At 48.2% G+C, this 26792-nt stretch overlaps 1 protein-coding gene across 1 annotated transcript in view; it reads right to left on the bottom strand.

Annotated features, from left to right (window-relative positions):
* The window catches only part of LANCL2 (LanC like glutathione S-transferase 2), a 34719-nt gene extending 12628 nt beyond the window's left edge, over window positions 1-22091 (bottom strand). Inside the window, exons 1-5 of the mRNA XM_064169895.1 lie at window positions 21690-22091; window positions 10112-10229; window positions 5920-6127; window positions 3737-3884; window positions 2997-3143 (exon numbers count right to left, since the gene is read on the bottom strand). Coding sequence (XP_064025965.1) covers window positions 2997-3143; window positions 3737-3884; window positions 5920-6127; window positions 10112-10229; window positions 21690-21893 — 825 coding nt within the window. The 5' untranslated portion in view covers window positions 21894-22091. The remainder of the gene's footprint in view (window positions 1-2996; window positions 3144-3736; window positions 3885-5919; window positions 6128-10111; window positions 10230-21689) is intronic.
* Window positions 22092-26792: the final 4701 nt, after the last annotated feature.

Below are 26792 nucleotides of genomic sequence, written 5' to 3'. Positions count from 1 at the left end.
AGCTCCTTTTCTACGTAGACAAGAACCTTTGTACTACACATTCATCCTTAGATTGCTCTTCTGAAGATCCTTTCTCATTTCTTCTAGTTTATATTATTGCCAAAAGGAGGAATATATCCATCAACCATGCTCCTTTTAAGTAAAGGTTTAGAAGCTTGAGTATCTGTTGGAGTCTGTAGTAGCTCTTAGTTGGTATTCCTTCCTCTACCAGCTTGCTGATCTTCACAGGTCCCTTCCAAACCCCACTATTCTGAGATTCTCAACCAAGCACTTCAGAATTCCCCCTAGGAGTTCATAGAATCAACCAGGTTGGAAGAGACCTCCAAGATCATCCAGCACCCAGCCCTAGCCAATCAACCAGACCATGGCACTAAGTGCCCCATCCAGGCTTTGCTTGAACACCTCTAGGGATGGTGACTCCAGCACCTCCCTGGGCAACCCATTCCAATACCAATCACTCTCTCTAGCAAGAGCTTCCTCCTAACACCCAGCCTACACCTGCCCTGGCACAACTTCTACCTCCTGGATGAATTATTCAACGTAGCTGAGCTCTTATTCTCCCAGAAAGCCTTCTGTGAAAGAATCCAGCAGTATAAGCCCCCTCACAAAGGTGTTTGTGTACAGACACGTGACCAGTGACATTCACAACTCAGGTATGATGGATGTGTTTTTTCTTATTACCAAACAGGCACTCAACAGACTGAACTCTTTGCTGAAAACACTGGAAAAAAAATCTCATTGGGCATGGGAGAGATGGGGAAAGGATGGACTCCAATCTGCCATCTTCTCCTGCAGTGGATGACTCAACTCTGCGTGACTCACAATATTTAATGTACAGTGAAAAGACAGTAATCTACTGCTGCATAAACAATGGCTTTGTGGTAATTCTTAAAAGCAGCAATTACATGTAAAGGAAGACAGAGAGAGGATTTGTAGCATGTAGCCAGAGGAGCTTTTGCTTAAGCCAGAAAGCACTGAGCAAATTATTTGTCAGCAGCCTTGAGTAGTAAATGAAGGATGGAGCCTTCAAACAGGCTTCTTTAAAGGAATGAGTGTTTCTCAGGAAATCTAGCAGAGCCAGGAAGGAAAAATGGAACCCAGAAAGGTGAGGGGGATGGACCACGTTGTTGACAAAGCAGGAAGTGAAAAAAAGGGCAGAGTAAATCAGAGCTGCTTGAGGCCCCAGTCAGTGAGAGGGTCACTGCAGAAAATGGCTGTAATGAGGTTCAGGCATGACCCAGGTAGCAGAGCAGCTGGCACTTCCACATCAGAGTCTTTAGCATCAGCTACTGGTGGAAGTGGTGTGAGCTGATCTGAAACAGACCAGCAAACAAAGAATGTCTGAGCAGGGACAAAACCAAACAACAGCTCAGTCACTTTTACAGTGAATGTCTGCCTGCAGCTTCAGGCTGCTAGGATGTGCGGACCCCCCAGCTGCCCAAGGGAAAGTAATTCCATATGAGCTACTAAGGAAATGAACATGCACAAACATGCACAGACTGGCAGCACCTTCAGAAATCTGAAACAGGCATGACACCAATTTTGCAGCTCTATGGGCATATTCCATAAGGAAGCTTAAGGCTGGGCTGCTCAATTCAAGAGAGATGTTGAGGTGCTGGAAGGTGTCCACAGGAGGGCGACAAAGCTGTGAGGGGCCTGGAGCACAGCCCTGTGAGGAGAGGCTGAGGGAGCTGGGGGGGTGCAGCCTGCAGCAGAGGAGGCTCAGGGCAGAGCTCATTGCTGTCTACAACTACCTGAAGGGAGGTTGTAGCCAGGTGGGGTTGGTCTCTTCTGCCAGGCACCCAGCAACAGAACAAGGGGACACAGTCTCAAGTTGTGCCAGGGGAGGTCTATGCTGGATGTTAGGAGGAAGTTGTTGGCATAGAGAGTGATTGGCATTGGAATGGGCTGCCCAGGGAGGTGGTGGAGTCGCCGTCCCTGGAGCTGTTCAAGTGTCCCCGGATGAGGCACTTAGTGCCATGGTCTGGTTGATTGTCTAGGGCTGGGTGCTAGGTTGGCCTGGATGATCTTGGAGGTCTCTTCCAACCTGGCTGATTCTGATTCTATGATTGTACAACAGAAGTCCTACAGCTCTGTTTTGAAAAATCAGAATCTCAGGGCAGGGGGGACTGGTTTTAAGTGCAAGAAAGAGAAAGCATACACAAGAGAGGAATCTCACTCAGGATAACAGAAAGAGGAGGGCAGGGGTCATAAATGCACTGAGGAACATCAGATTTTGGGAAGAGAGAGAGGGAGGACAAGGAAAGGAAGAACATCGTAAAAGTATACTGAGGATTAATGGGTGGTTAAGGATAGTCTTCCAAAAGCTTCCAGACAGTGCAAAAAAGACCAAAAAAAGTCAGCAAAGAGGAAAGTCATGGAGGGCAGGAGGTACCATCAGTGCATTCATTTAAAAACAGCAAAAAATTAAGAACAGTGAGGGAAAGTGAATAAATCAATATTTAGGTGGTCTAATTACAGGCATCAGAAGAATGAAGATGAGGGAAGGCACCTTACTGTCTCTGCTGAAGGTAGGAAACTTCAGCTGCTTGGAATATTGATGCTCTGAAACTTTTGAGTTGAGTTAATTCACTCTAACGTCAGGAAGAAGTTCTTCACAGAGAGAGTGATTTCCCATTGGAATGGGCTGCCCAGGGAGGTGGTGGAGGCACCGTCCCTGGGGGTCTTCAAGAAAAGCCTGGATGAGGCACTTAGTGCCATGGTCTGGTTGATTGGTTAGGGCTGGGTGCTAGGTTGGACTGGATGGTCTTGGAGGTCTCTTCCAACCTGGTTGATTCTATGATACTCAAGACACAGTTCTCTTCTGCTACCAGGGCTGGAGCTAGCGCTCTGCAGAGTTCTGTGCTGCAGAGGCTGACCCCAAATCCCCAGCCCAGACCAATACTGCACATGTGTGAAAGCTGAAGCTAAGATCCTCTGGTGCTAAAGTAAGAAATCACTGGTGGTTCATCCCAGCCCACAGAAGATGCTCTTACCTGCATGAGCATGTAGTAGATGCCAGCCACTCCATGGGCTGCTCCAACGTACTGCTTCCTGTGCCACTGGTACAAGAGAGGACAGCGGTCTGTCTTCCGCTCCTCCTTTGAGAAGTTCTTCCCCGACTCAATGATAGCATCTATCACCTAAAAGAGAAAGCACACCCCTTCCATCTCTCCTGCTCTGACTAGGAGGGTTTTGCTCTGTCATGACTACAACCACAGCAAGGATTAAGGCACAAAAAGCACCAACAGGACAACGATACTGAATTCATTTGTTGAGGTAGACATTGAGTTTCTCCCAAACGAAGGAATCACATATCTCAGAGTAAAAATTTTATAGATAGATATTTCTAGTCATGTTTGCATTTTTCCAGGCCTGCCTCCTCTGGTTCTAGTATCTGCAAAACAGTTGTGCATCTTCCCCACAACACATTCTAGTTCTTTTCACTTCCATACTTGAGTTTTTTCATAACAATTTCTCATGCCCAATGCTCTGAAACTAGTCCCATGTTAGATTCAATTCCATGGCTGGCCATGGGTACCTGCCCTGAACCAGCCTGTTTAAGTCCCAGCTGGGCAGGAGGAAAAGGGGGAAGAGATTGAAGGGATAAATAAGACGGAGTTCCCAGTTCTAGGTCCCTCTCCAGCATTTCTCTCAATTCCTTGAATAGTGTGAAGGAGCGATTCCAGTTCAGCTTCACTGATGCTGTGAGACTGAAGAGAGAAAAGTCTCTTACCTCTTTGACAACAGACTGTGGGACAGTGTCTGGGCCAATTTCAGTGTTGAGGTACAGCAAGGCATACAGGTAACCTGCTCTGCCATAAAGCAGCTCATCTGGGAGTTCAGCATCTGTGCTTATGACTGTCCTTTGGAGCTGCAACAACCTGCATTGGACAAGGAAAGAGGAGAGTGAGAACATCTTCTCTAGAGACCATACTGGACAAGCCATTTAACCATGCCAGGAGCAGAATCCCCATCACTCCTCTTCAGCCAGCCCCAGCTCACCTGGCTTACATACAGGAGCTCTGCATGCCTGCCGTCCCCAACAGACAACTTGAAGCCAAAGTCAGGCTATTAGTGCAACTTTCAGGTTTTTGTGAAGACAGAGACAGATGTGTGCAGGGTGGGAGGGACAGAACCACGAGAACCCAGTGTCATCATTCAGCACTTGCCCTCCCTAGACAACACTTTGTCTCAGAAACGCTGCTGCTCAGTTTTGAAAAGGGCACTGCTATTATGCACAGCTACTCTGCTTGTCTTTGGCAATGTCAAAAACCAAACCATTGGGCTGGCCACTGCAGCTCCCAGTTGCTCCAAAGAGATTCCCTGCCATTACTCCATCAGCCTGCGTTAGCCCTGAGGTGGAGCAGAGATTTGTCTTCCTGCCCACTTTTTCCCTGTCTCTTTGCATCTTTTGTAATTAAACTGGCAACGAGATAAAACCATGGAGATGAGCACATTTGAAACTGGGGGAGGGAGCAAGAAAATCTGGATGAAGACCAAATTCCATCCCCAGATTCCCTCAGCTGCCATTACTCAGCAAAAAATGCTAACATTAACATCATGCTGGAACAAAAGCACTGACGCCCAAGGGCTTGTTTCTGCTGTCACTGCACAATACCAAGGAAAACCCACTCATAAAATTGTTTTATATTACTATTCCTTTCTTGGATCTGTGCTTTAGACTTAATATTCAATTATTTCCAACTGTCCACTGTTAGGTTTTATTATTCAGATCATACCACTGCACAGCTACAAGGTGAGAAATTAAAGTGCAAGCAGAGTTTACATTTTGACATCTCTAACATTCAGCTGGTGTCACAAATAGATTTGTAAGCAAACAAACACAAAGGAAGAAAATAAACAGATCAAACTAACCTCCTTTTCAGTCCTCCTCCTAGAAATGACTTTCCAAGAAGAGGCAAGACTAACAAATTTATGGCTAATCTCATTTTGCTGTAAGGCATGAAGTATGAGTAGAGCAACCCTGCTTTCCCAGCTGCACCCAAAATGACATGCCCAAGTTTGCTGTCAGGTCTAAAAGTGAAAACAAGCCAAACCTACACCCAGTTCAAAACTGAACTATTCATTCAGGAACAGCAGCAGAGATCCATCACACTAAGATTCTAGATTAAAAAGAGACCATTTCTATTTCCACATACAAATCAGAATGGAGACGAGGACACAGTGTTAATCCACCCGTTCTGGTAGCCTAAGGTATGCTGCTGGACCACTAACAGGAGGACTGTTGGTGCTGAATGCAAATGTCATCAGGCCCCAGTGCTCCCAACCCTTGCCAGGACAGCAATCAGTAAAGGGACGCTCAGCTCTCCAAGCAAGCTCTGTATGTAAAGGGGATTTCTCAAGGCATTTGTTACATTTACATGACTTTGAAAAGGGGTTACCCTTCAGACACTTCAACCTCATTAAAGCCCTTTAGCCTTGGACAGAGTTCAGCAAATCTCTTCCCTTGGTTTTCTGAAATCTTTCTTACATATCAACCTCACATCCCATGTTTCTGCCTGGACGTTTCTCTGCAGTGTACATACTTTGTAACAAATCTACAGTTAAGACCTGCTCTGCAGGAAGCATCACACCTTGCACAAGTGCTACATACTGCTGATGCCAAGCCTGTGGCTTTTGTTAAACATCACTTCAACCTGACAGAATCAATGCACTGCAGATATGCCTAGGACATCCTGTCCTTAGAACAGAAGACTCAAGATAAACCACTGAATAGGAATCAAGTGTAAGGCAGCTTTGATAAAGCCTGTTTTGAATTCTACAGCTGAAAATGTATCAGAGGAGAAAGCACCTCCGTGTTTCAATCCTGTCCTCCAAAACCCCACATGCCAATGTTACCGTAACAAGGCTCTCTACTAACGAAGGGCACAGCTTTGTCTACCATCAACCACTTACCTGGCCACGCAGTCCTTAGATTCACTGTCATTTTTCAGCTTGTGATAAACCACTGCCCCCACTGCCAGCGGCCCAGCATCACCGCAGAGGAAAGTAACTCTTCTGCCATTGAGATTGCGAAGGATTCTCTTCACGTAATCAAGAGAGCGCAGCAAATGGCTCTGGCTCTTCGTGACGCGGTACAGCTGCAGGTACAAGAGGGCAATACCTGCAACAAGCAGATCAAAACCAGACTTTCATGCACTTTTTGTCTCAGGTATTTCTCATTTCCCTCTTCAGTGCCTCTGAACCAGTAACTCAAATGAGAACAGCTATCTGGGCAAAGACACTGGTTAAGAGTCCTGGTTGATGTGATGGGAAGGCAACAGGCCATCTATTTTGGTTGCACTTCACTCTGAACTGTGGCAAAATTACCAAAAGTAGACTCATCATTTGCAAAGAGTAAAGCAAATTCATGACAGGGGCACCCAAGCTTGGTGAAGAAGTTACTGAAGACTCAAAAACGTGGGCTAAGACACAGAATCATTAAGCTGGAAAAGCCCTCTAAGATCATTGAGTCTGACCATCATCCCAACACCACGGTGCCCACTAAACCATGTCCCACAGTGCCATGTCTACATGCTTTCTGAACACCTCCAGGGATGGTGACTCCAACCGCTTCCATGAGCAGCCTCTTCCAACGCCTGACCACTCTTTCCATAAAGAAACTGCTCCTCATGTCCAGCCTAAACCTCCCCTGGCACGTGTGGCCAAGTACATTGAACAATACTTACCTATTACATGTAAGAAGTGACTTATTTTCCATTTAATTTATAATAGGATCTTCTGAAGATTTTTTTGCCTTAGATTTGCCAAGTTCTTTATAACTCTAAAATGTATTTCACAACATGATTATGAGCTTCAAGTTAAGCTGGATTGTAAAGGTCACAAAACAAGCAAGTGCTCAGAGAAATACCCTAGGTGCTATCAAGATGCACTTCACTAAACTCTTTACAGAGTTTTCAGAGACTGCACTGGGTTGGAAGACATCCTCAAAAGTTATCTTGTTCAAGCCCCTGCAAACAGCAGAGACATCTCCAACCAGATCAGGCTGACCAGGGCCAGATCAATCTGATCTTGAATGTCTACAGGTATGGGGCATCACCCATGTCCCTGGGCAACTGTTCCAGTATTTCACTACTCTCACTGTGAATAACTTCTTCCTAATGTCCAATCTAAACCTACTCTGCTCCAGTATTGAACCACTGCCCTTCTTCCTGCTGCTACAAGCCACTGTAAAGGGTCCCTCCACAGCCTTCCAGTAGTTCCTCATCAGATACTGAAATGGTTTCACTTCAAACCAAGCCACGGCACGGATATTGTAACAATGTAGATTGAAGGAGGTGAAACAAAGGCAGCTAACTGGATGTTTATCGGCCAGCTGCTAGCACACAGGTGCAGAAGCAAAATATTCACCTTCAGACCATGATGCATCTCAAACTTGTTTCTGGACAGAGGAGAGCATTCTCCAGAGCCACAACTAAAGCTGTTTATACACAAGGCCCACCTAGCTCCACAGAGAGGCTACCTGAGAAGCACAAGAAAGCACCACAGGCATCCTGGTTGGCTTTAAACAGAGTTTCCTAGATTAGTCCCAGGGCTGCAGAGCTCAATTAGTTCAATTCAGGGCACAGGAGCCCACGGCCTACTTACTGAATTTCCTGTAACCAATTAATGAGCAGTTATCAGGGCTTCTGATCAAAGAATCATCAGAAAAGCAGCTATGAGGCCCAGTTCATCCAATCCTTCCTTATACAACACCCTTAAAATCGCTCTTCTAAGAAGTGTGGTACTTAGCCTGCAGAAGAGGAAGCTATGTACCACACATCTCTGTGACATCTCCTCCTCTGGAGGCATTAAAAACCCACCTGGATGTCTTCCTGTTTGATTTACTCCAGGTGATTCTGCTCTAGTAGGAGAGTTGGAGTCTATAATCCTCACAGGTCCCTTACAGAACAGTAGGGGTTGTGATTCTCACATAAGCAAGATGAACTCCTGAAGTCTTGGTGTCAATCTTACTTATACAAGTCATATGAGAGGGACTCCAGAAGCCCAAGGTGGACTCCTGGAGTCTATCTCATAGTAAAGAGTCCCACAACTGCTACATGCCAACAGTAGATGCTCCAAGAGGGCTTTAAAGATGTTTCACATAGCACAAGCCAATGCTCAGGACTGTGCTGCCAGTAAGGTTTGTCTGCACCTGGTAAATAACAAGCAGGGCAACCATTTTCAGCATTGCATTTACCTTCTGATTTGCAGGCTAGCAAAATGCTGCAAGGAGCACATCTAGAGACTATTTGCATTAATTTGAAAGCCAAACCATTGAAATAGTTTTCTTCAGAGTCATTTCCACAGAAGCCTTGAAAGAATTTTACCATTTGGAGTAGATGTGAGCAGGGATGGAAAAAACCCACTCTCATTAGACTGCATCACTTGTTCATCTATCTCCTTGTCTCAGCTAACGATGGCTGCGTTACTTTTAGCTGATGACTCATTTTCAGCATGCTCTGCTTTATCAGCCCTAACTTTATCTGTCAGTCAGTGTCAGAACACAACTCCTTGGGAGCTCTCTTGTAATGTCACCACCAGAAAGCCCACCACTGGAGATCTTCTGTACTTCCTTAGCAGCCACTCACTTTCAGACCCTGGAACACATTTAAGCTCGAGTTATCCAAAACTTCCCCACCCATCCACCCACAGCACCATCTGTACTGAAATAACAAGGAAAAAAAGCATAGAAATTTTACCCTTTCATTGCCAGCATGAAGCCTGAGCACAGGCAAAGCCTGGAGAGTTTTGCCAAGCTGCTCCCCCCTCACGAAGCACATGCTGTGCTAAAAGCATAAGCATGCCTAAAGTGCGAGTTAAAGCAAGAAGAGAATAGGCCACTGGAACAGCAAAGTGGCACTTAGGAGGCCTAGACAGCAAAGTGTTTTGGCAGCTTGAAGATTGGTGGCAGTATCAGGCCTCACAACTGCAGGCTCTGCCCAAGGGACGGGAAGGGATCGTTCCCATTCAGACAGCAGCAGTGATGCAATGCTAGATGAAGGACAGTGCCTAGCTTGCACATGCTTGTCTTCATGAACTTCACCATCTTGCAACCTCACCACCACACTCCCCCTCCTCACGTGTTTGTTTTACCATTTCTGCAGAGACAGAACAAGCACAGCCAAACTCCTGGGCACAGAACACCTCCTTCCCACCCACCTGCCCCTCTCCCAATGATTAGATGATGTTGTTACCATCAGACATCTGCTAACTAATGTCAGTTGAACAGAAAAGGGTGGAAATAACTCCTTTTAAAGAAACAAAGAGGTAAGCAAAAACCTTAAAATTCCTTTTTAAAGGAGACAAGAAGTAAGCCTACAGAGCAGCCTTAGTAAATGCACTCCTTTTGCGAGACAAAGATCTCCACACACAAAAGCCAGTTATCTCTGCAGCTTTGCTGAAGTCAGTACTGCTGAGGCTGCACCTAGACTGTTTAGGTCAGCTTTGGGCCTCTCATTCCAATAAGGACACTGAGGTGCTGGAGCATGTTCAGAGAAGGGCAACAAACCTGGTGAAGGGTCTGCAGAACAGGTCTGGTGAGGAGCAGCTGAGGGAACTGGAGGTGCTTAGTCTGGAGAAAAGGAGGCTGCAGAGAGACCTTATCATGGTCTACAACTCCCTGAAAGAAAACTGGACTCAGGTGGGTGTTAAGCTCTTATCCTTAGTAACAAGTGATAGGACAAGACCAAGAGCCCTCAAGCTGCAGCAGGGGACGTTTAGATTAGATATTAGGAAAAACTACTTGATGGAAGTGGTTATCGAACACTGGAGCATGCTCCCCATGCTTAAATCCTGAGCCCAGGAGGCATTTAAGAGGCAGAGATGTGGTGCTGAGTGGCATAGTTTAGCACCAAACTTGGCATAGTCAGAGAATGGTTGGGCTCAATGATCTTGGGGGTCTTTTTCAACTGAAACGATTCTAGAAGTCAGTGAAAGTTGTTCCAGATAGTAGTGACCAAGGGCCTGAGCTAAAAGAAAGCAGCTCTAACAAATGCCTGAACTGGAATATTTCTTCAGCTCCTGTGAGACTGTCAGAACCTCCTCCTGTGAATAAATCCAATGACATAATTTAAGTAACACATCATTCCACTTCTAACTTTCTCACCAGTCCAGCCAGTGTAGGCAGAGCAGTCATGTGGATCTGCCGTCTTCAGCCCTTCCTCCATTTGCTGCAGAAGGTCCTTGATTTTTGCCTGGATTCTCTTTGAGAACTGAGCAGTGACCTGAAAACAGGACACAGGAGAAAGGGAGTGAGTCAGAAAATGAAAGAATCCATGAAGGCAAACTGTCTGCTGCACTTTAATGCTTGGGGAAAAAAAGCAACAAAGAGACCAACCACAAAACCAACCCAAACTTGACCAACTGAAATCACTAGGGAATAAGTACATCACAAATCCTTACAGGCTGGAATGGACCTCCAGACATCATCGAGTCCAACCCCCCTTCCAAAGCAGGATTCCCTGCAGTAATCAACACAGGAATGCATCCAGGCAGGTTTTGAAAGTCTCCAGAGGAGGAGACCCCACAACCTCTCTGGGCAGCCTGCCCCAGTGCTCTGTCACCCTCACTGTAAAGAAGGTTCTCTTCCTATTGAGGTGAAATCTTCTATGTTCCAGATTGTAGCTGCTGGTCCTTGTCTTATTGCTGCTGACCACTGAAAAGAGATTGGCCTCAGCCACTTGACACCCACCCCTCTGATACTTATAGACATAGATCAGATCTCCTCTCAGTCTTCTCCAGACTAAACAGCCCCAGGTCTCTCAGTCTTTCTACACAGGGCAGATGCTCAAGTTCCCCAGGCATCCTCGTGGCTCACCAGCAGGTCGCTGTCTCTCTTGAACTGCAGAACCCAAAACTAGACACACTATTCCAGGTGTGGTCTCACTAAGGCAGAGTAGAGAGGGAGAAGAAACTCTCTAGATCTGCTGGACACACTTTTCTTGATGCACCCCAGGATGCCATTGGCTCTCTTGGCCACAAGGACCACAGTGCTGGCCCATGCAGAACTTGCTGTCCACCAGGACTCCAGGGTCTTTCTCCACAGAGCGGCTTTCCAGTAGGGCAGCCCTGAGCCTGTACTGGTGCCCACTGTTATTCCTCCTCAGATGCCTTGTCTTTACTGAACTTCATGTGGCTAGCCTCCATCCAGCACTCCAGCCTGTCCAGATCTCGTTGGATAGCAGCACAGCATGTTGGGGTGTCTGCCAACCCCCCTCCCCCAGTGGCATTCAGCAATATCAAGGTGGTTCACCCTAAATGTGTCCCATGTAGTCCATTCCAATCACATCTTAGAGTAAGTTACTAGGAAAAAATTTACCTGGGCACATTTAAAGTCTCACCAAGTGGAGCTATGGATGCTGTAGCCATATGGAGTTATATCTCTTATATCAGCCTCCTCAACACAGTAAGCAAAGCTTCCCTGAGCTGAGCAAAAGGCAAAACAGAAGCCAACCATCTGCTGCTACTCCGTGACCCAGTACTCCACACAGGATCCTGGTACCAAGACTGTGTTGGCACAGAACCACAGAATGGTGAGGGTTGCAAAGGACCTCCAGAGATCACCCAGTCCAACCTCACTGCTAAAGCAGGTCCACCCAGCGCAGGTTGCACAGGAATGCCTCCAGGTGGGTTTTCAAAGTCTCCAGAGAAGGAGACTCCACAATCTCTCTGGGCAGCCTTGTCCAGTGCTCTGACACCTTCACAGGAAGATTTTCCTTACAAGTGAAATCTCTTGTGCTCTAGTTATCCCCACTGCCCCTTTTCCTTGTTACTCATCCCCCTGTTACGATTTAACACAGCACAGCAAACCCCACTAGTCCCATGCTGGAAGTGCTCACTCCCATCACAAGGTCCCTGCACATTCTCCATGGCACTGTGGAGCAAGAAATAGCCGAGGGAAAATAAATTCTCATATCTGAGACAATCAAATCAAGGTTAAGCCATTACCTTTAATGATGTGCTCCATCACACTATCTATGATGCATTCATGTTCTTTTCTTAAATCTAAGACTATTTTAAAGTCACTACACAAGGCAGGTCACCCAAATGTCTTTCCTCCTGCTTCTTGTTCTTTGCTCTCCCTAAAACAAATTAGGATCAACACGCTGCATCATAAGAGAAGGCTGTTAAATGCAGTGTTATATTAAAGAACAAATGCCTGAAAGGAGAGGGAGGAAAAAAGGGCTGGACACTAAGAAGATGAGTAGAAGTAGCTTGGTAGCTTCAGCTCAGACATGAAGATGAAGTAACTAAGTTTTCAATGTGTAGAACAGAAGATTATTTTACTTTTTACCCAGAGAAGTTTACATGGAATGTATCAGAGGATACTCTTGCCAACATTCCTCTCTGATTAAACATACTGTATGGGAAGGTACATTATTGATTACTCCCTGAAGCCTACAGAACATGGAAGCAGCCAATTAGCTAGAATTTATTGCCCTATTAACTTCTATTAGAAAGAGTAGTCATGAAGTCTCCTCACAGGATGATTCCACACTTGAGCAGGAGCATTGGGAACAGTAACAAAAAGTGTGGTTAGTACGTTGGGTTTTTTGTTTGATTGGGGTTTTTTTAGTTTGTTTTTTCCTTCAGTGGTGGTTTTTTTGGTGACATTTGTTTTGTTTTGTTTTGTTTTTTTTCATTAAAGATTATCACTTATTCATCATTTTTTCCTATTAACCCATTTATTAAAAACTATTTTATATATTTAAGCAGATCTTACGGGTTAGGGCCCTGGATGCTACCATGCAATTGATTACTCAAAGTACACCACACTTTGCATTCTTCTTCAGACCTTCAAATGCCAGTCAGTGAATTAAAATGCAGAAAGCAACAGGGATTACACAAGTCCTTCCAGACACAGCAGAAGTCTCCGGGGTCAAGGGTTCAAATCCAATTTACAATGACAGCATAGGAAGGGAGAAGGTAGGAGAGCCCTGCAGAGGGACCTGGACAGGCTGGATGGGTGGGCAGAGGCCAAGGGGATGAGATTTAACAAGGCCAAGTGCAGGGTTCTGCACTTTGGCCACAACAACCCCAAGCAGCGCTATAGGCTGGGGACTGAGTGGCTGGAGAGCAGCCAGGAGGAAAGGGACCTGGGGGTACTGATAGATAATAAGCTGAAGATGAGCCAGCAGTGTGCCCAGGTGGCCAAGAGAGCCAATGGCATCCTGGCCTGCATCAGGAACAGTGTGGCCAGTAGGACAAGGGAGGTTATTCTTCCCCTGTACTCAGCACTGGTCAGGCCACACCTTGAGTGCTGTGTCTAGTTCTGGGCCCCTCAATTCAAGAAAGATGTTGAGGTGCTGGAACATGTCCAGAGAAGGGCAACAAAGCTGGTGAGGGGCCTGGAGCACAAATCCTATGAGGAGAGGTTGAGGGAGTTGGGGGTGTGCAGACTGGAGAAGAGGAGGCTCAGGGGTGATCTTATTACTGTCTACAAGGGGACACAGTCTCAAGTTGTGCGAGGGTAGGTATAGGCTGGATATTAGGAAGAAGTTCTTCACAGAGAGAGTGATTGGCATTGGAATGGGCTGCCCAGGGAGGTGGTGGAGGCACTGTCCCTGGGGGTCTTCAAGAAAAGCCTGGATGAGGCACTTAGTGCCATGGTCTGGTTGATTGGTTAGGGCTGGGTGCTAGGTTGGACTGGATGATCTTGGAGGTCTCTTCCAACCTGGTTGATTCTATGATTCTAAGGAAGCTGTGCTATTATATCTCATGGCACACACAAAACACACTTGGAAAGAGCTAAGAGGTCCCTTACTGGAGGTCTCCAGCAACTCTAGAAATAGCAACCAAACACAGTAAGTATCTGCTGTCTGTTTCTCTTGGGCCTTAGCATGGTGTTCAGAATCTTTTCGTTAGGAAGCACATACAACATTTACACACACACTTTGTTTTTTCCCTGACTTGTTCAGTCAAGCCTCAACAGAAGGCAAAACCTTTCCCAAAGACAGGGCTTCTCTTCTTCAGAGGGCAGCTATGCCAATGCTAAGGCATATGGTGAAACAGCATGAGGATATCCACGTGGATGCAGCCAGGCAGAGGGCTGAAGCTTCTCTGACAGGAGCAAAGCAAGTTCTCAGGCTCTTACCTGCTGCACATTACCAGCAGGCTGGTTATCTTTTTGTTCTGACAATGCACCTGCTGCTACTGAACCAGGGGATTTTTCCCTCAAACACCAGATCAAATTACTCAAAGGCAAGAGGGCAGTACTATGACATTGGGACACCCAGGTTCAGGTTCTGCATTGACACCTTGGTTCCAACACAAATCATTTAGTGCAGTTTGGTATATCACTCTTTCTAAACCTACTCCTCCACCACTGCCTCATTTCTGAGGCTTTAATAACTTATCACCAAGACTGTTCAATTGATAAGATTGCATTATAAGCTTACAACAGATGCTTACATGAACCAGAATAAACTAATTACATTAAAAAATGAATGTTGAAAGGTGGCTTTAGAAGATTTATAAGCTTCCTTCAAGGAATCTTATGGCAGCTTTACAGCTAAACATAAAGCAGGCTAATTCAAGCTGAGCAGGGATTGATTTCCATGCAAAGTGCATTCATTTCACCAGAATGATTCCAGCTGGCATTCAGCCTCTTCTGCAGGTGACTCTTGTTACTCTTGTAGGGGCAAACAAAGAGCAAGAAGCCTGACCTCTGATACCCTACTGGATATGTGATGTGATACTTGGCATGCATGGATTGAAGCCATCCCAAGCACAAATACTGGCTGGGCAACAAGTGGATTGAAAGCAGCCCTGTGAAGAAGGATTTGGGATGTATGACCAGACACACTCACAGCCTGGAATATCAATCACACTCTGTGCTGCAACAAAAGCAGTGGCCAGCAGGTCAAGAGAGGTGATTCTGCATCTCTACTCTGCTCTGGTGAGACCTCCCTGGAGGACTGCAGCCAGCTCTGGAACCTCCTGTGTAAGCAAATTATGGATCTCCTTGAACAGGTTCAGTGAAAGGCCATGAAGATGATCAGGATGCTGGAGCCAGAAATTAACTCCAGTCCTGCAAACCCACAGGCTTAATGCATGATTTGAAACACTTGTCTGCAGAACATGCTGCTCTGGTTTTCAGCCAGCTGGCACCTGGTGCTCTTTGATTGTGGTGAGAAAGAATAAAGAAGGAAAAAGGAGAAATAGAGATAAATCAATAACTGTAAGCCAACTACTAAGGTGCTAGAAACACACACTTTAAATGCAGGCACCACTCTACCTCAGAGAAGGTGGTAAGGTGCAAAAAATGGCTTTAAAATACAACCCCTTCAAATGACAGAATGAACTGTTTAAAGCATGTAAGAAATTATATCACTGTGCCTCTAATACATCTGTGTGTAAAAGGAGCTATTTGTCTCATTGGTGATTAGGTTGCAAAAAAAACCCCAAGATTTAGATTACTGGTGACAAAAATAAACATGGTTAACAGATGCCCAGGAACATTATCCTGACAAAGCAAAAGAGCAACGTAGGAAATCAGTGGTCCTGCAGGTAGCCTAACACAAACATGCTAGCTCTTGCAAACAAAGGCACTGAAAGTCTGCTGTAGGTATGATTTAAAGTCACTCACTGCACAGAGCTCTCTTCCTTAGCTGGAATATTTTTATGAGGTCCACAGGTGTAGGAAAAAAAAAAACAAAACAAAAGACTTCTACCAGTACTGCCTAAATTATTTTGATGCACAGAGAGCAAGCATATTCCACATTTTAAACTAAAATGCCCAGTTAAGACAACACCACAAATATAAAATACGCATGCAGGGAAGGGAAGAGTGAAGCAGTGACAAAAAAATGTGGATACGTTTTGTAAAAGGTGTTTTAAAGGAGGAGGAAGACTGAAAAGCCACATAAAGAAATCATCACAATTAACAGGAGACTGAGAAAGCACCAGGAAACTAAACACCATTAGACCACTCAAAAGATAGTCTAAGTACATATTCTGTGTATCCCAATTAAGTGAGAATCTTTGCCAACAAGCATCATCAGCTTTAGGTTTCCCTAAACTCTAAAACAAGAGCCCCCTGCTAAGCCTAATTAAGTACTATGTTCTACAGTTGTCAAAATACCCTAATGGCCTTAAAATATTAGGACAACTCATCAAAAAAAAGGATCAAGAAAGATGTCACTGTTTGGGCACCCTAGTGACCTATCCATAGATTCTGAATCTAGTTTTAGTGCCATGAAAGACCACCCTGGGACTCCACAGCAGGTCCTGACAACCTTCAAGCAAGGGCTGTTGTGTTAATGCCCTGATGCCAAGGATGCTTTTCTTGCACACACACAAAATCCTCATCAGGCTGCCTAGGCACAGGGTTGCTTTAACCTTCCAATGGATGAGCAGGTAATGTCAGCCTGCCTTTGGTTTCCAGGTCACTGGTTCTCAGATGGCAGCCACCTGACCATGCTACACGAGCTGTGGTGGCTGTGAGGATGGTGGGCAATGCGAGGTTGATATAGGTGGGCCACTCATGCAGCTAGGTCCTTGAACGAGCCATCACCAGCAAGCTCTTTTCACCCTTTCCAGGGAATCCATTACAGTTCTGTAGCTTCCTATCATTACCAGTGTAAGGCAGACATTGTGGTCCAGAGAAGAGCAATGAAGCTGGTGATGGTTTGGAGGGCATGTCATAGGATTAGCAGCTGGGGGAACTGAGGTTGTTTACTCTGGAGAAGGCTAAGGGAAGATCTTATTGCTCTCTACAACTCCTTGAAAGGAGGTTGCAGTGAAGCCAATGCTGGTTTCCTCTCCTAAGCATCTAGTGGTAGGATGAGAGGAAATAGGCTTAAATTGTGTCAGAGAAGTTTCAAGTTGGATATGAGGAAACATTTCTTTCCTGAAAGAGTGGTCAGGTATTGGGACAGGCTGCTCAGGGAGGTGAAGTCACCATCCTTGGAGGTGTTCAAGAAGCTGTAGTTGTGGCACTTCAGGATACAGTTTAGTAGTCACAGTAGCTGGGTTATGGCTGGACTCAATGATCTTAAAGGTCTTTTCCAATCTGAATGATTCTGTGATTCAAAGTTTTTAACAAGCAGTTCCTGAGCCAAGACAACTGACTGTCTGTGAACACCTCCCCATTCTCGGTCCCCCAACAGCATCTAAGCCTTGCAATTAATTGCAGCTACAGTTTGCCTGTGCTTCAACTCATGCGGGAAAGCAAAGCCCACTACTGCTCAGGTAAGTCTTTGGTTCCCAGCCCAGAATAGATGAGTCCATAAATATGCAGGGGAAACTATCAGAAGTGCACTGCTTTTCAAATATACTCCCCCCAATAAGCAATCAGAGTGAGTTAAATTCAACTCAACGAAAAATGGTTTTCCTGTGAGCTAGAGAATATGCTTTGTTCCAAGTCTAGAGTCATCTATTCATTTCTCTGCCTCCCTGACTGCTTACATTTCCATTCTGAAAGCTTTTGGAACACGGAGATAACATCTATAGGTACTTTTTTAGGCTAAGGGGTCACTATGGGATCCACAACAAAAGCAAATGGGATGCAAGGCACATTATTTAATTGAAAGATTCATCATTTCTTAAGCAAAGACTTACATTTCAAATCATGTTTCTTCTTAATCTAGAATTAACAATGTCTGACAAACTATTACCTTCAGCTTTCTCAGACAAGATATTCTCTGCCCTGAAAGTGATGTGGGCTTGAAATCTACTTAATAAAAGCAAGCTGCAATTATCCAAGCAGAGCCCACCTAGATAGCTGCAGTGTTTATTGGGACTGTTTTTCAGAAAGCAAATCAGCAGCCCCAAATTTTGTTATCTTGTCTCCTTCTTCCATGCATTCTAGCTTCCCAAACTGCACCTTATGCACACAAACACATGCTTCTATAGGCAATACTCTGGCCCACTTGTCTCACATTTCAGACAATGGCTTTAAGGTCTCATCCTTCCATGAGCCAGATGAATTTTAGACGGCAGTCGTGGCAGCTTATGACATCAGAGGGATTAACAACGCACTGCCTCCCATGACAACAGCAGAGCCCTGCACACTTCTAGCTGTCATGATGTGAGTCACTCAGTAGAAGGGAGGAGCAGCGCACTGAGGGCTTCTGAAACTGCTCTTGTGTTCAGGAAACCTGTGCTGCTGTGTACAGCAGTTTCCTATCTTACATCAAGCTCTTTAGTTTTCAGTGGGGCTTTAGGCATGCCCTTTCTCTAGTGATAATGGAGCCAAAAACCTCACAAAGCCACCCAGACCACAAACTACAGCAGCACTTCAAAATACTCATCCTGAAGTCTCATCAAAGTCAGGACTGTACTAGGGCTGGCAATATGCAAATGCTGCAAAGACAAATACACAAACATCATCACAGTTATGTTCTAGCCCAGAACTATGCAGGACAGTCCCTCAGATTTTGTGGATGCAGAAACAAAATGGACACCCACATATGCCTCCTCTTAAGAAATGTACAGAGCTGAAAAAAAAAGGTCAAAAACCATTGAAAGTTGCTGTAGTTCAATCACTTCAATGCAATAGAGAAGATTTTTCTTCCCGAGAGGAGCTTCATGCTTGTCAATGTTAACAGAGCCCAGACACCAACTTTTATCACATACAGTGTTACCATTTGAAACATGTGTGCCTCTAAGAAACCATAAAGTTACAGACCTCCAAAAGCTAGAAAGGTCCAGATGTACTGGAAAGTGTAATCTGTGTATTTATTCCCATAAATCCTGCAGCTCTATAAAACTGGTTGCAGAATCAGGTTTTTTTCCTTCTCCTTCCCTTCCCCCTACCTGGCAGCACAGGCTCCTTATCTTGAGTTTGTTACAGGGGAGGCTCACAGCCTGGCTTGGCGTTGGCAGAGCTCATTTTTACTGTGTCATTTAGGCCTGTGTAAGGAGGTATAGGGAAAAGGGAGAGCATTTGACATCTAGTTGGGGGAAGTTTTGTGTGAAGCTTTGGCTTAATGAGCTTTTGTGCTAAACCAAGGTCAAAGGACTGGGCCAAGAATTATAGAATCAGGGAGGTTGGAAGAGACCTCCAAGATCATCCAGTCCAGCCTAGCACCCAGCCCTGTCCAATCAACCAGACCATGGCACTAAGTCTCATCCAGTCCTTTCTTGAACACCTCCAGGGACGGTGACTCTGCCACCTCCCTGGGCAGCCCATTCCAATGCCAATCACTCTCTCTGACAACAGCTTCCTCCTAACATCCAGCCTAGACCTCCCCTGGCACAACTTGAGACTGCGTCCCCTTGTTCTGTTGCTGGTTGCCTGGCAGAAGAGAGCAACCCCCACCTGGCTACAGCCTCCCTTCAGGGAGCTGCAGACAGCAATAAGCTCTGCCCTGAGCCTCCTCTTCTGCAGGCTGCACACCCCCAGCTCCCTCAGCCTCTCCTCACAGGGCTGTGCTCCAGGCCCCTCACCAGCTTTGTCGCCCTTCTCTAGATACACTCCAGTACCTCAGCATCTCTCTTGAATTGATAATAAGAATTTGTGTACTGTTTATGCTCTGCACTACACCACTGTAGCATAGCAGTATATGAATTGTTTTTCCATTTAAACTTTTCAATGCTCCAATCCTGTGCGTGAGCGGTTTTCTTTTGCCCCTCTTGCAAGAGGTAAAGCAGTAATCTGTCCCACTTCAAATCACAACACATAACTACTCAGGTGCTCAAAGATATTTTCTGAACAAAGCTGCACGAATAACTGCTGAGTGCTACGTGGCAACAGGGAATGCCATCCACCACTGATGCTCAGGAAATGACCTGCACCTACTGTAAAACAGCAAACTCATCTACAGCCAAGCAGGAGAGACAGACAGAGAAGGATCTGGGGGTGCTGACTGATACCTGCCTGAACATGAGCCAGCAGTGTGCCCAGGTGGCCAAGAGAGCCAGTGGCATCCTGGCCTGCATCAGGAATGGTGTGGTCAGCAGGAGCAGGGAGGTCATTCTGCCCCTGTACTCTGCATTGGTTAGACCACACCTTGAGTACTGTGTTCAGTTCTGGGCCCCCCAGTTTAGGAGGGACACTGAGATGCTTGAGCGTGTCCAGAGAAGGGCAACGAGGCTGGGGAGAGGCCTTGAGCACAGCCCTACGAGGAGAGGCTGAGGGAGCTGGGATTGGTTAGCCTGGAGAAGAGGAGGCTCAGGGGAGACCTTATTGCTGTCTGCAACTACCTGAGGGGAGGTTGTGGCCAGGAGGAGGTTGCTCTCTTCTCTCAGGTGGCCAGCACCAGAACGAGAGGACACAGCCTCAAGCTGCGCCAGGGGAAATTTAGGCTGGAGGTGAGGAGAAAGTTCTTCACTGAGAGAGTCATTGGACACTGGAATGGGCTGCCCGGGGAGGTGGTGGAGTCGCCGTCCCTGGGGCTGTTCAAGGCAGGATTGGACGTGGCACTTGGTGCCATGGTCTGGCCTTGAGCCCTGTGGTAAAGGGTTGGACTTGATGATCTGTGAGGTCTCTTCCAACCCTGATGATACTGTGATACTGTGACACCAGTCCCCCTAAGTATTCTGTTTTGTGCTCTTAGCTCAGCCACACACAGCTGCATAAAGCTCAGCTGCAACAGCCCCAGTCTTTCACTGACGGTGAGTTCATGCTGTCATGCTCAATGCTAAGAAGAACGCTGTTATGGCTGCTGGGCATCACCGTCCTCATCCCACTCTATTAGTATATCAAGATAATTCTTTATCACTACAAACAGAACTGAGACTGGAGGTTCTTCTCTGTTCACCCCAGTGTACAGTCAAGTGAGTGAGGAAAGGCAGCTTCCCACCCAGCACGTCTGTGCTTTCAGCAGTCACCACACGGGGGTTTTGATTTTAAAGACGATGAAGCAGTACAGTGTTGAGAAATGAGGCTGCTCTGAGACTAAAAATGACCTAAAATCCATATTCTGGTAGTCCTTCTGCAGCTCAAACCAGCCTGCATGGTAACGGGCCAGTGTAGTTTCGGGGCTTAAAGTCCAAAGCAAATACAACTCCCCAGGCTGATGAGGAGATAAGCAGGACTACTGTGAGCCCGGCACAACCAGCACCACCAGACGTGCCTTCTGTCGGCCTGACCGGACTGCCATATGCCTGCATGGTGTACTCGCATCGACAGATGTTGTCATTAAACACATACCTTGGAGAGGGCAGCCCAGCATCGCCCGAAAGCTAAGCGCTGCTGTCACCTGAAAAGGAACCCGACTTTTCTAGATGTGCTCTTCGCCTTTCCCTGTGCCTTTCCCTGGTGGAACTCAGGCAACCCATGAGCTGTGTGACAGAACCCCTGGGAAACACGGCACAGCCAGCGCGACCTCCAGGCCCCGCACCGTGGTCACTCGCATTCAGGAGACAAATAACCACCTTACGGGAAGTCACTTCCACCGACTCCAAGCCGTGCGGCCGCCCTGAGCTCTGGCTCCTTCCCTCACCTTATCTGGCCCGCCTCTCCCCTCAGGCGCCCTCCACACTACCGCCTCCGTGGCTCTCCCGCGGCTTGCGGCCAGGGGGCGGCCCGGCGCTCTGCAGCGGCTCCAGCAGCCGCGGGCCGCCTCGCCGAAGGCCCCAACCGGGCCTAGGGCCCCGACCGACGTTACCCGGGGGCAGCGCCCACGGCTACTCGCGCCACGGGGCCGCCCCTGCAGCGGGAACGCCTCTGGGGTGAGGCAGGACCTGGCGGGTCGGGACGCGGAGCTGCTTTGCTCGCCCGCCAGCCGCCCGGGACTCACCTTCCCATCGGCGCCGAAAGGGAGGGACTCCTCCTCCGACCGGAGCAGCGCTCTGTCCCGGTGACCGTCCCCGGCGCTGGGGGAGGCCGCCGCTCCGGCTCCATGGGGCTGGTAGTCGGGATAGGGGTTGGTGAAAGCCCGCTCCTCCATCTCCGCCTCGCCACCCAGCTGCAGCTTCAGCCTCTTGGACATGCTCTCTCCCATCTCAGCCGGCCCCTCGGCCCGCCTCCCCGCACAGCAAGCCGGCGGGGACACACTCCGCCTCGCAGAGCGGCAGATTTGGAGCAACGCGAACGCCGCGGCCGGCAGCTGCTTCTCCGGCTACAGCCGCCACCCGCCGACAGCGGAGGCGCAGGGCCCGCAGAGGGCAGCGCGGGGCGGCCCGCCGGCTCCGCCGTGAGGGGTCTGCGCGGGCAGTGCCAGCGGCCGCTGGCCCATCTGGGCCGCCTCAGGACAGAGGCGCTGCCGAAGCCCAGCTTGGGAAGGCGAAAGAGCAGTGGCGACGCTGCAGTTCTGCCGAGCGTTCCAGTCAGCCGGGCCGGGGGAGCGGCGAGGGCGGCGGCATCACACCCGCAGGGCCAGAGCGCGGCCGGGGCCGCGGCCGGGCCCCCCCGCGAGGAGAGGCAGCCCGCCCGCCCGCGCAGGCTGGGTGGCACCGCTGCAAAACCCGCCCGAGCTCCTCATCGTCCCCTGCCGCCGCCTCAGTCCCTCGGGCTGCTGCTGCTGCTGGTGCCGCTGCCGCTGCTGCCGCCGGCCGCAAGCCGGACAGCTGCGCGGGACTCCCGCCGGCTCCTCCCGCCCGCTGCCCCGCGAAGTGAACGAGCTGCGGCCCGTCGCATTTCAGAGCAGCGGCAGCAGCAGCAGGAGGGGGAAGGACAGCCCCAGGAGCAGGCAGTACGCCACCACCTCCCTCGCCCGGTTCATCCGCAGCCTTCGCCGGGCCGCGGTCATCCGCCAGCAGCCCCCGGACTCTGCGCACCGGCTAGAGAAAAGAAATCGGCGGCTTGAGGGGAGGCAGACGTCCCTCGGCTGCCTCCCGACGAGGAGGCGAAAGGCGGCGGCGACAGCCGCCCCTCCGCAGGCGACGAGAGGCGGCTCCCGGGGAGAAGGGGAGGGGGCGGTTTGCTCTCCTCCTCCCGCCCCCAGGTTATCAGGCGGCGTGCGGCTGATTGTGATTCACGCCAGCTGTGCGCGCAGCGCTTTGCTTACGGTAAACAAACCCTAGAGGCAAAACACGTTACACAGCGCAAACCCCCAGCAAACCCCACTGCCCGGGGGCAGAGTGCCGGCCAGCCGCCGCCGCGCCCCGCAGGACTGCCCCCTCCACGGGCCGGGCCGGTGGGAAGGAGCGCAACCTCGGTAGGAGCCGCTGGGGATAAGGGGAGGTTCTCCTCGGGTGGAGCAGGGGCTCCATGCCGTGTGGATAGAGAGTCTGTGTTTGGGATTCAGTCCTGAGGAAGAATACCGGGACATTATTATAGCTCATCACTTTAAGGCCACTTCCACCTAAAGCTGAGAATCATACAACCATCTTGGAAAACACCTTTAGTGCAGCCATCAACCAAACACCACCGGGTCCACTAAACCATGTCCCTAAGTGCCACGTCACGACGGTTTTTGAACATCTGCAGGGACAGTGACTCCACCACTTCTCTGGGAAGCCTGTTCCAGTGCCTGAACACTCTTTCAGAAAAGACATTTTTCCCAATGGCCAACCTAAATCTCCCCGGGTGCAGCTTGAGACTATTGCCTCTCAGTACAGCACTTGTGACTTCGGAGAAGAGACCAACACCTTACTGTCACAGTATCATCAAGGTTGGAAGAGACCTCATAGATCATCAAGTCCAACCCTTTACCACAGAGCTCAAGGCTAGACCATGGCACCAAGTGCCACGTCCAGTCCTGCCTTGAACAGCTCCAGGTATAAAGAGGAGAACAGCTTCAGAGGGAAGGATGCTGTGCAATAATCAAGGGTAGATCTTTTCAGAAATAAATGGTAGATGCTTTGGATACTGTAATAGCCTCCAGAAATCCACACTGCATACTGAAACACCCTTATCATAGAATCATAGAATCAACAAGGTTGCAAGAGACCTCCAAGATCACCCAGTCCAACCTAGCACCCAGCCCTATCCAGTCAACCAGACCATGGCACTTGTGTAGAAACAGGCTGCAAAAAGCTTGCCATCCCAAAGCACATGGCACTGTATAACAAATATGGACACAGGAGACCTCCTTATCCCATTAAATATTTACTCCCAACTGTACCATCGCTTTCTGCTAGGAATTGTAAGTCAGCCAGCCCATAAACTATTAATTCAAGATCTGGATACTGGGCAGACTTATTGATCTGTAGTTTTCTGCAGTGGGTAATTCTATTGCTATCAAAGTACATGCTCGATGTGTAAGATGGTTGGTTGTTGCAATGCATATGTGAATAAATGGGGCATATCCTTTATCTCGTGGCACAATCTAAATTCTAGGCATTTTTTCTTCATTTTATTTACTTTTTGAATCTGACCTCACAGCAAAGCAAAAAAATTCCAAATCGCTTGTCTGGCACAAGGTAGCCTGGATTTAGAATCATAGAATCCAGAGAAGTGGTGAGGTCTCCTTTACCAGAGGCTTTCAAGACCCACCTGGATGTCATAGAATCATAGAATCAGTAAGTGTTGGAAGAGACCACAAGGACTGTCTAGTTCCAACACCCCTGCCATGGGCAGGGATACCCTACCCCAGATCAGGCTGGCCAGAGCCCCATCCAGCCTGGCCATAAACACTTCCAGGGATGGGGTCTCAACCACCTCCCTGGGCAACCCATTCCAGGCTCTCATCACTCTCATGCTGAACAACTTCCTCCTCACATCCAGTCTGAACCTACCCATCTCCAGCTTTGCTACATTCCGCCTCGTCCTGTCACTCCCTGATGGCCTCAAAAGTCCCTCCTCAACTTTTTTGTAGGCCCTCTTCAGATGCTGAAAGGCCACAATAAGGTCACCTCCTAACCTCCTCTTCTCCAGACTGAACAGCCCCAACTCTTTCAGTCTGTCCTCACAGGAGAGCTGTTCCAGCCCTCTGAGCATCCCAGTGGCCCTTCTCTGGACACCCTCCAGCAAGTCCACATCCTTCCTGTAATGGGGGCTCCAGAACTAGATACAATATTCCAGGTGGGGTCTCAACAGAGCAGACTAGAGGGGGAGAATCACCTCCCTCGCCCTGCTGGCCACACTTCTGCTGCTGCAGCCCAGGATCTGGTCGACCCTCCAGGCTGTAAGTGTGCACTGAAGTGAAAATAGCCATCCTCTCAAAAGAGGCACAGTCACCTATGAAATAAATTGTTCTTTAATTGGTTAAAAAAACCACTTTATGCTTTCCTCTTTAATGGAGGAGTCTCATGCTGTGTTGTAGGGTCTGAAAAGGTAAATGCAGAACTTGTTTTTAAGAAATCATGTGTCTCTGTGGGGATGTTTTGCTAAAGAAGGAACATGTTTTTATCTCAAATGGTTTCCTTTCCTCAGTGAAGAAAAGCTATGTCAGTACAACTACATCCCTGTGAAAAAGACCAGACATAAGCTTTTAATTTAAGTGTGCATGGGTTCTGTTTTCTTCTACCTTCTACTTTCTTCTGGGAATATAAATGCAAGATCACACCAAGTGGTATGCGCTCAAGGCCTACAGATGAGGAGTGAAGGTGCTCCCTTGCAAGCACAATGTGCAATGGCTTCAGATGCTGGAGCAGATAACAGCTTGATGGATTGAGAACTGGCTGGATTGAGAGCTTAGAGAGACTTGTCATCAGTGGTGCAGGATCTAGCTGAAGGTCTGTGTGAGAGTCTAAATTCTCTCTCTCGTTCATCAACAAAGATAAAGATTGCATCAACAAAGATAAAGATTGCATCGTGTCTCCTTAATCAACAAAGATAAAGAAGATTGCATCATCTCTCCTTAATCTTGTTACTTCTGGGACTCAGACTGGGGGCTTGGCCCAAAGCTCAGGGATGCGAATCAACAGACAACACCTTCGAAACTCCTGGACCTCACCCTGGCTGGAATGCCCAGGAGGCCTACATCTCATCTCAGCTACCCCCAAGGGAAAAGGTTTATGTGTATGCAGGGTGTGGACAGGTGCAGCCCGGGAGGGGGCGGAGGCCCTCCCCCCGGGGGCGCCAGACCCCTGTGAATGCGTGAGAATGCCCTGGGGAGCTGCAGCTGGACACTGAGCAAAAAACTGTATAAAAAGGCAGGAGAAATGCCTGCCAAAGTGTGGCATTCCCAGCAGACTAAGGGTGGCATTCCCACCGGACCACCAGTGGCACCTCTACCGGACCACCGAGGGCAGACCATCACCAGACCACCAGAGCTGCACACCACCTGAAGAAACTCTGATAAACTCCACAGAAGATCATCCCTGGGCCACGCACCCGTCTCTCTCTCTCCCCTCCATCTGCAACTGAGGGTAATATGATCACAGCTTTTTCCCTTCCCTGCTCCTTCTTCTCTTCTCCATCGTTCTCTTTCTCCCCTCTCTCTCTCTGTTCTGATCTTTCTCTCTCCCCCTTCTCCCCTCTCTCCCTCTGTTTTGCCCAATCTTATCCTTTAATAAATAGTTTCATGGTGATATATGGTCTCATTTGCACCTTAATTTCCCAACACGGAATCCCTAAGAACTGGTCTTGCTCCTCTGGACGGAGATACTGTTAATCTCTGTTCCACCGGACCTTGACAATCTGTCACTCACAGTGTCACCCAGGAGTCAGCACTGGGTCCAGACTTGTTCAGCATCTTCATTACGACCTGCATGAAGGTACAGAGTGTACCCTCAGTGAGTTTACTGACAACACAAAACTGGGAGGGGTGGCTGTGCTGTCATTCAGTGAAACCTGGATAGACTAGAGCATTGGGTGAAGAAGAACCTCATGAAGTTCAACAAGGGCAAGTGGCCAGGTCCTGCATCCGGGGAGGAATAACTCCCTGCACTAGTACAGGAGAGGGGCTGACCTGCTGGAAAGCAGCTCATGTTCCTGTGCCTCTGGGAAGTAGTGGTCTCAGGGAATATGGAAGAGCTAATCCTGATTCACTGACAGATACTAGTAGCCAGTGATT

Source organism: Pogoniulus pusillus, chromosome 32 (genome assembly GCF_015220805.1).
Source record: "Pogoniulus pusillus isolate bPogPus1 chromosome 32, bPogPus1.pri, whole genome shotgun sequence".
In the NCBI taxonomy this organism is placed as follows: Eukaryota; Metazoa; Chordata; class Aves; order Piciformes; family Lybiidae; genus Pogoniulus; species Pogoniulus pusillus.
Note: the sequence above shows the minus strand (reverse complement) of the source record. Positions and strands in the feature narration are given on the sequence as shown.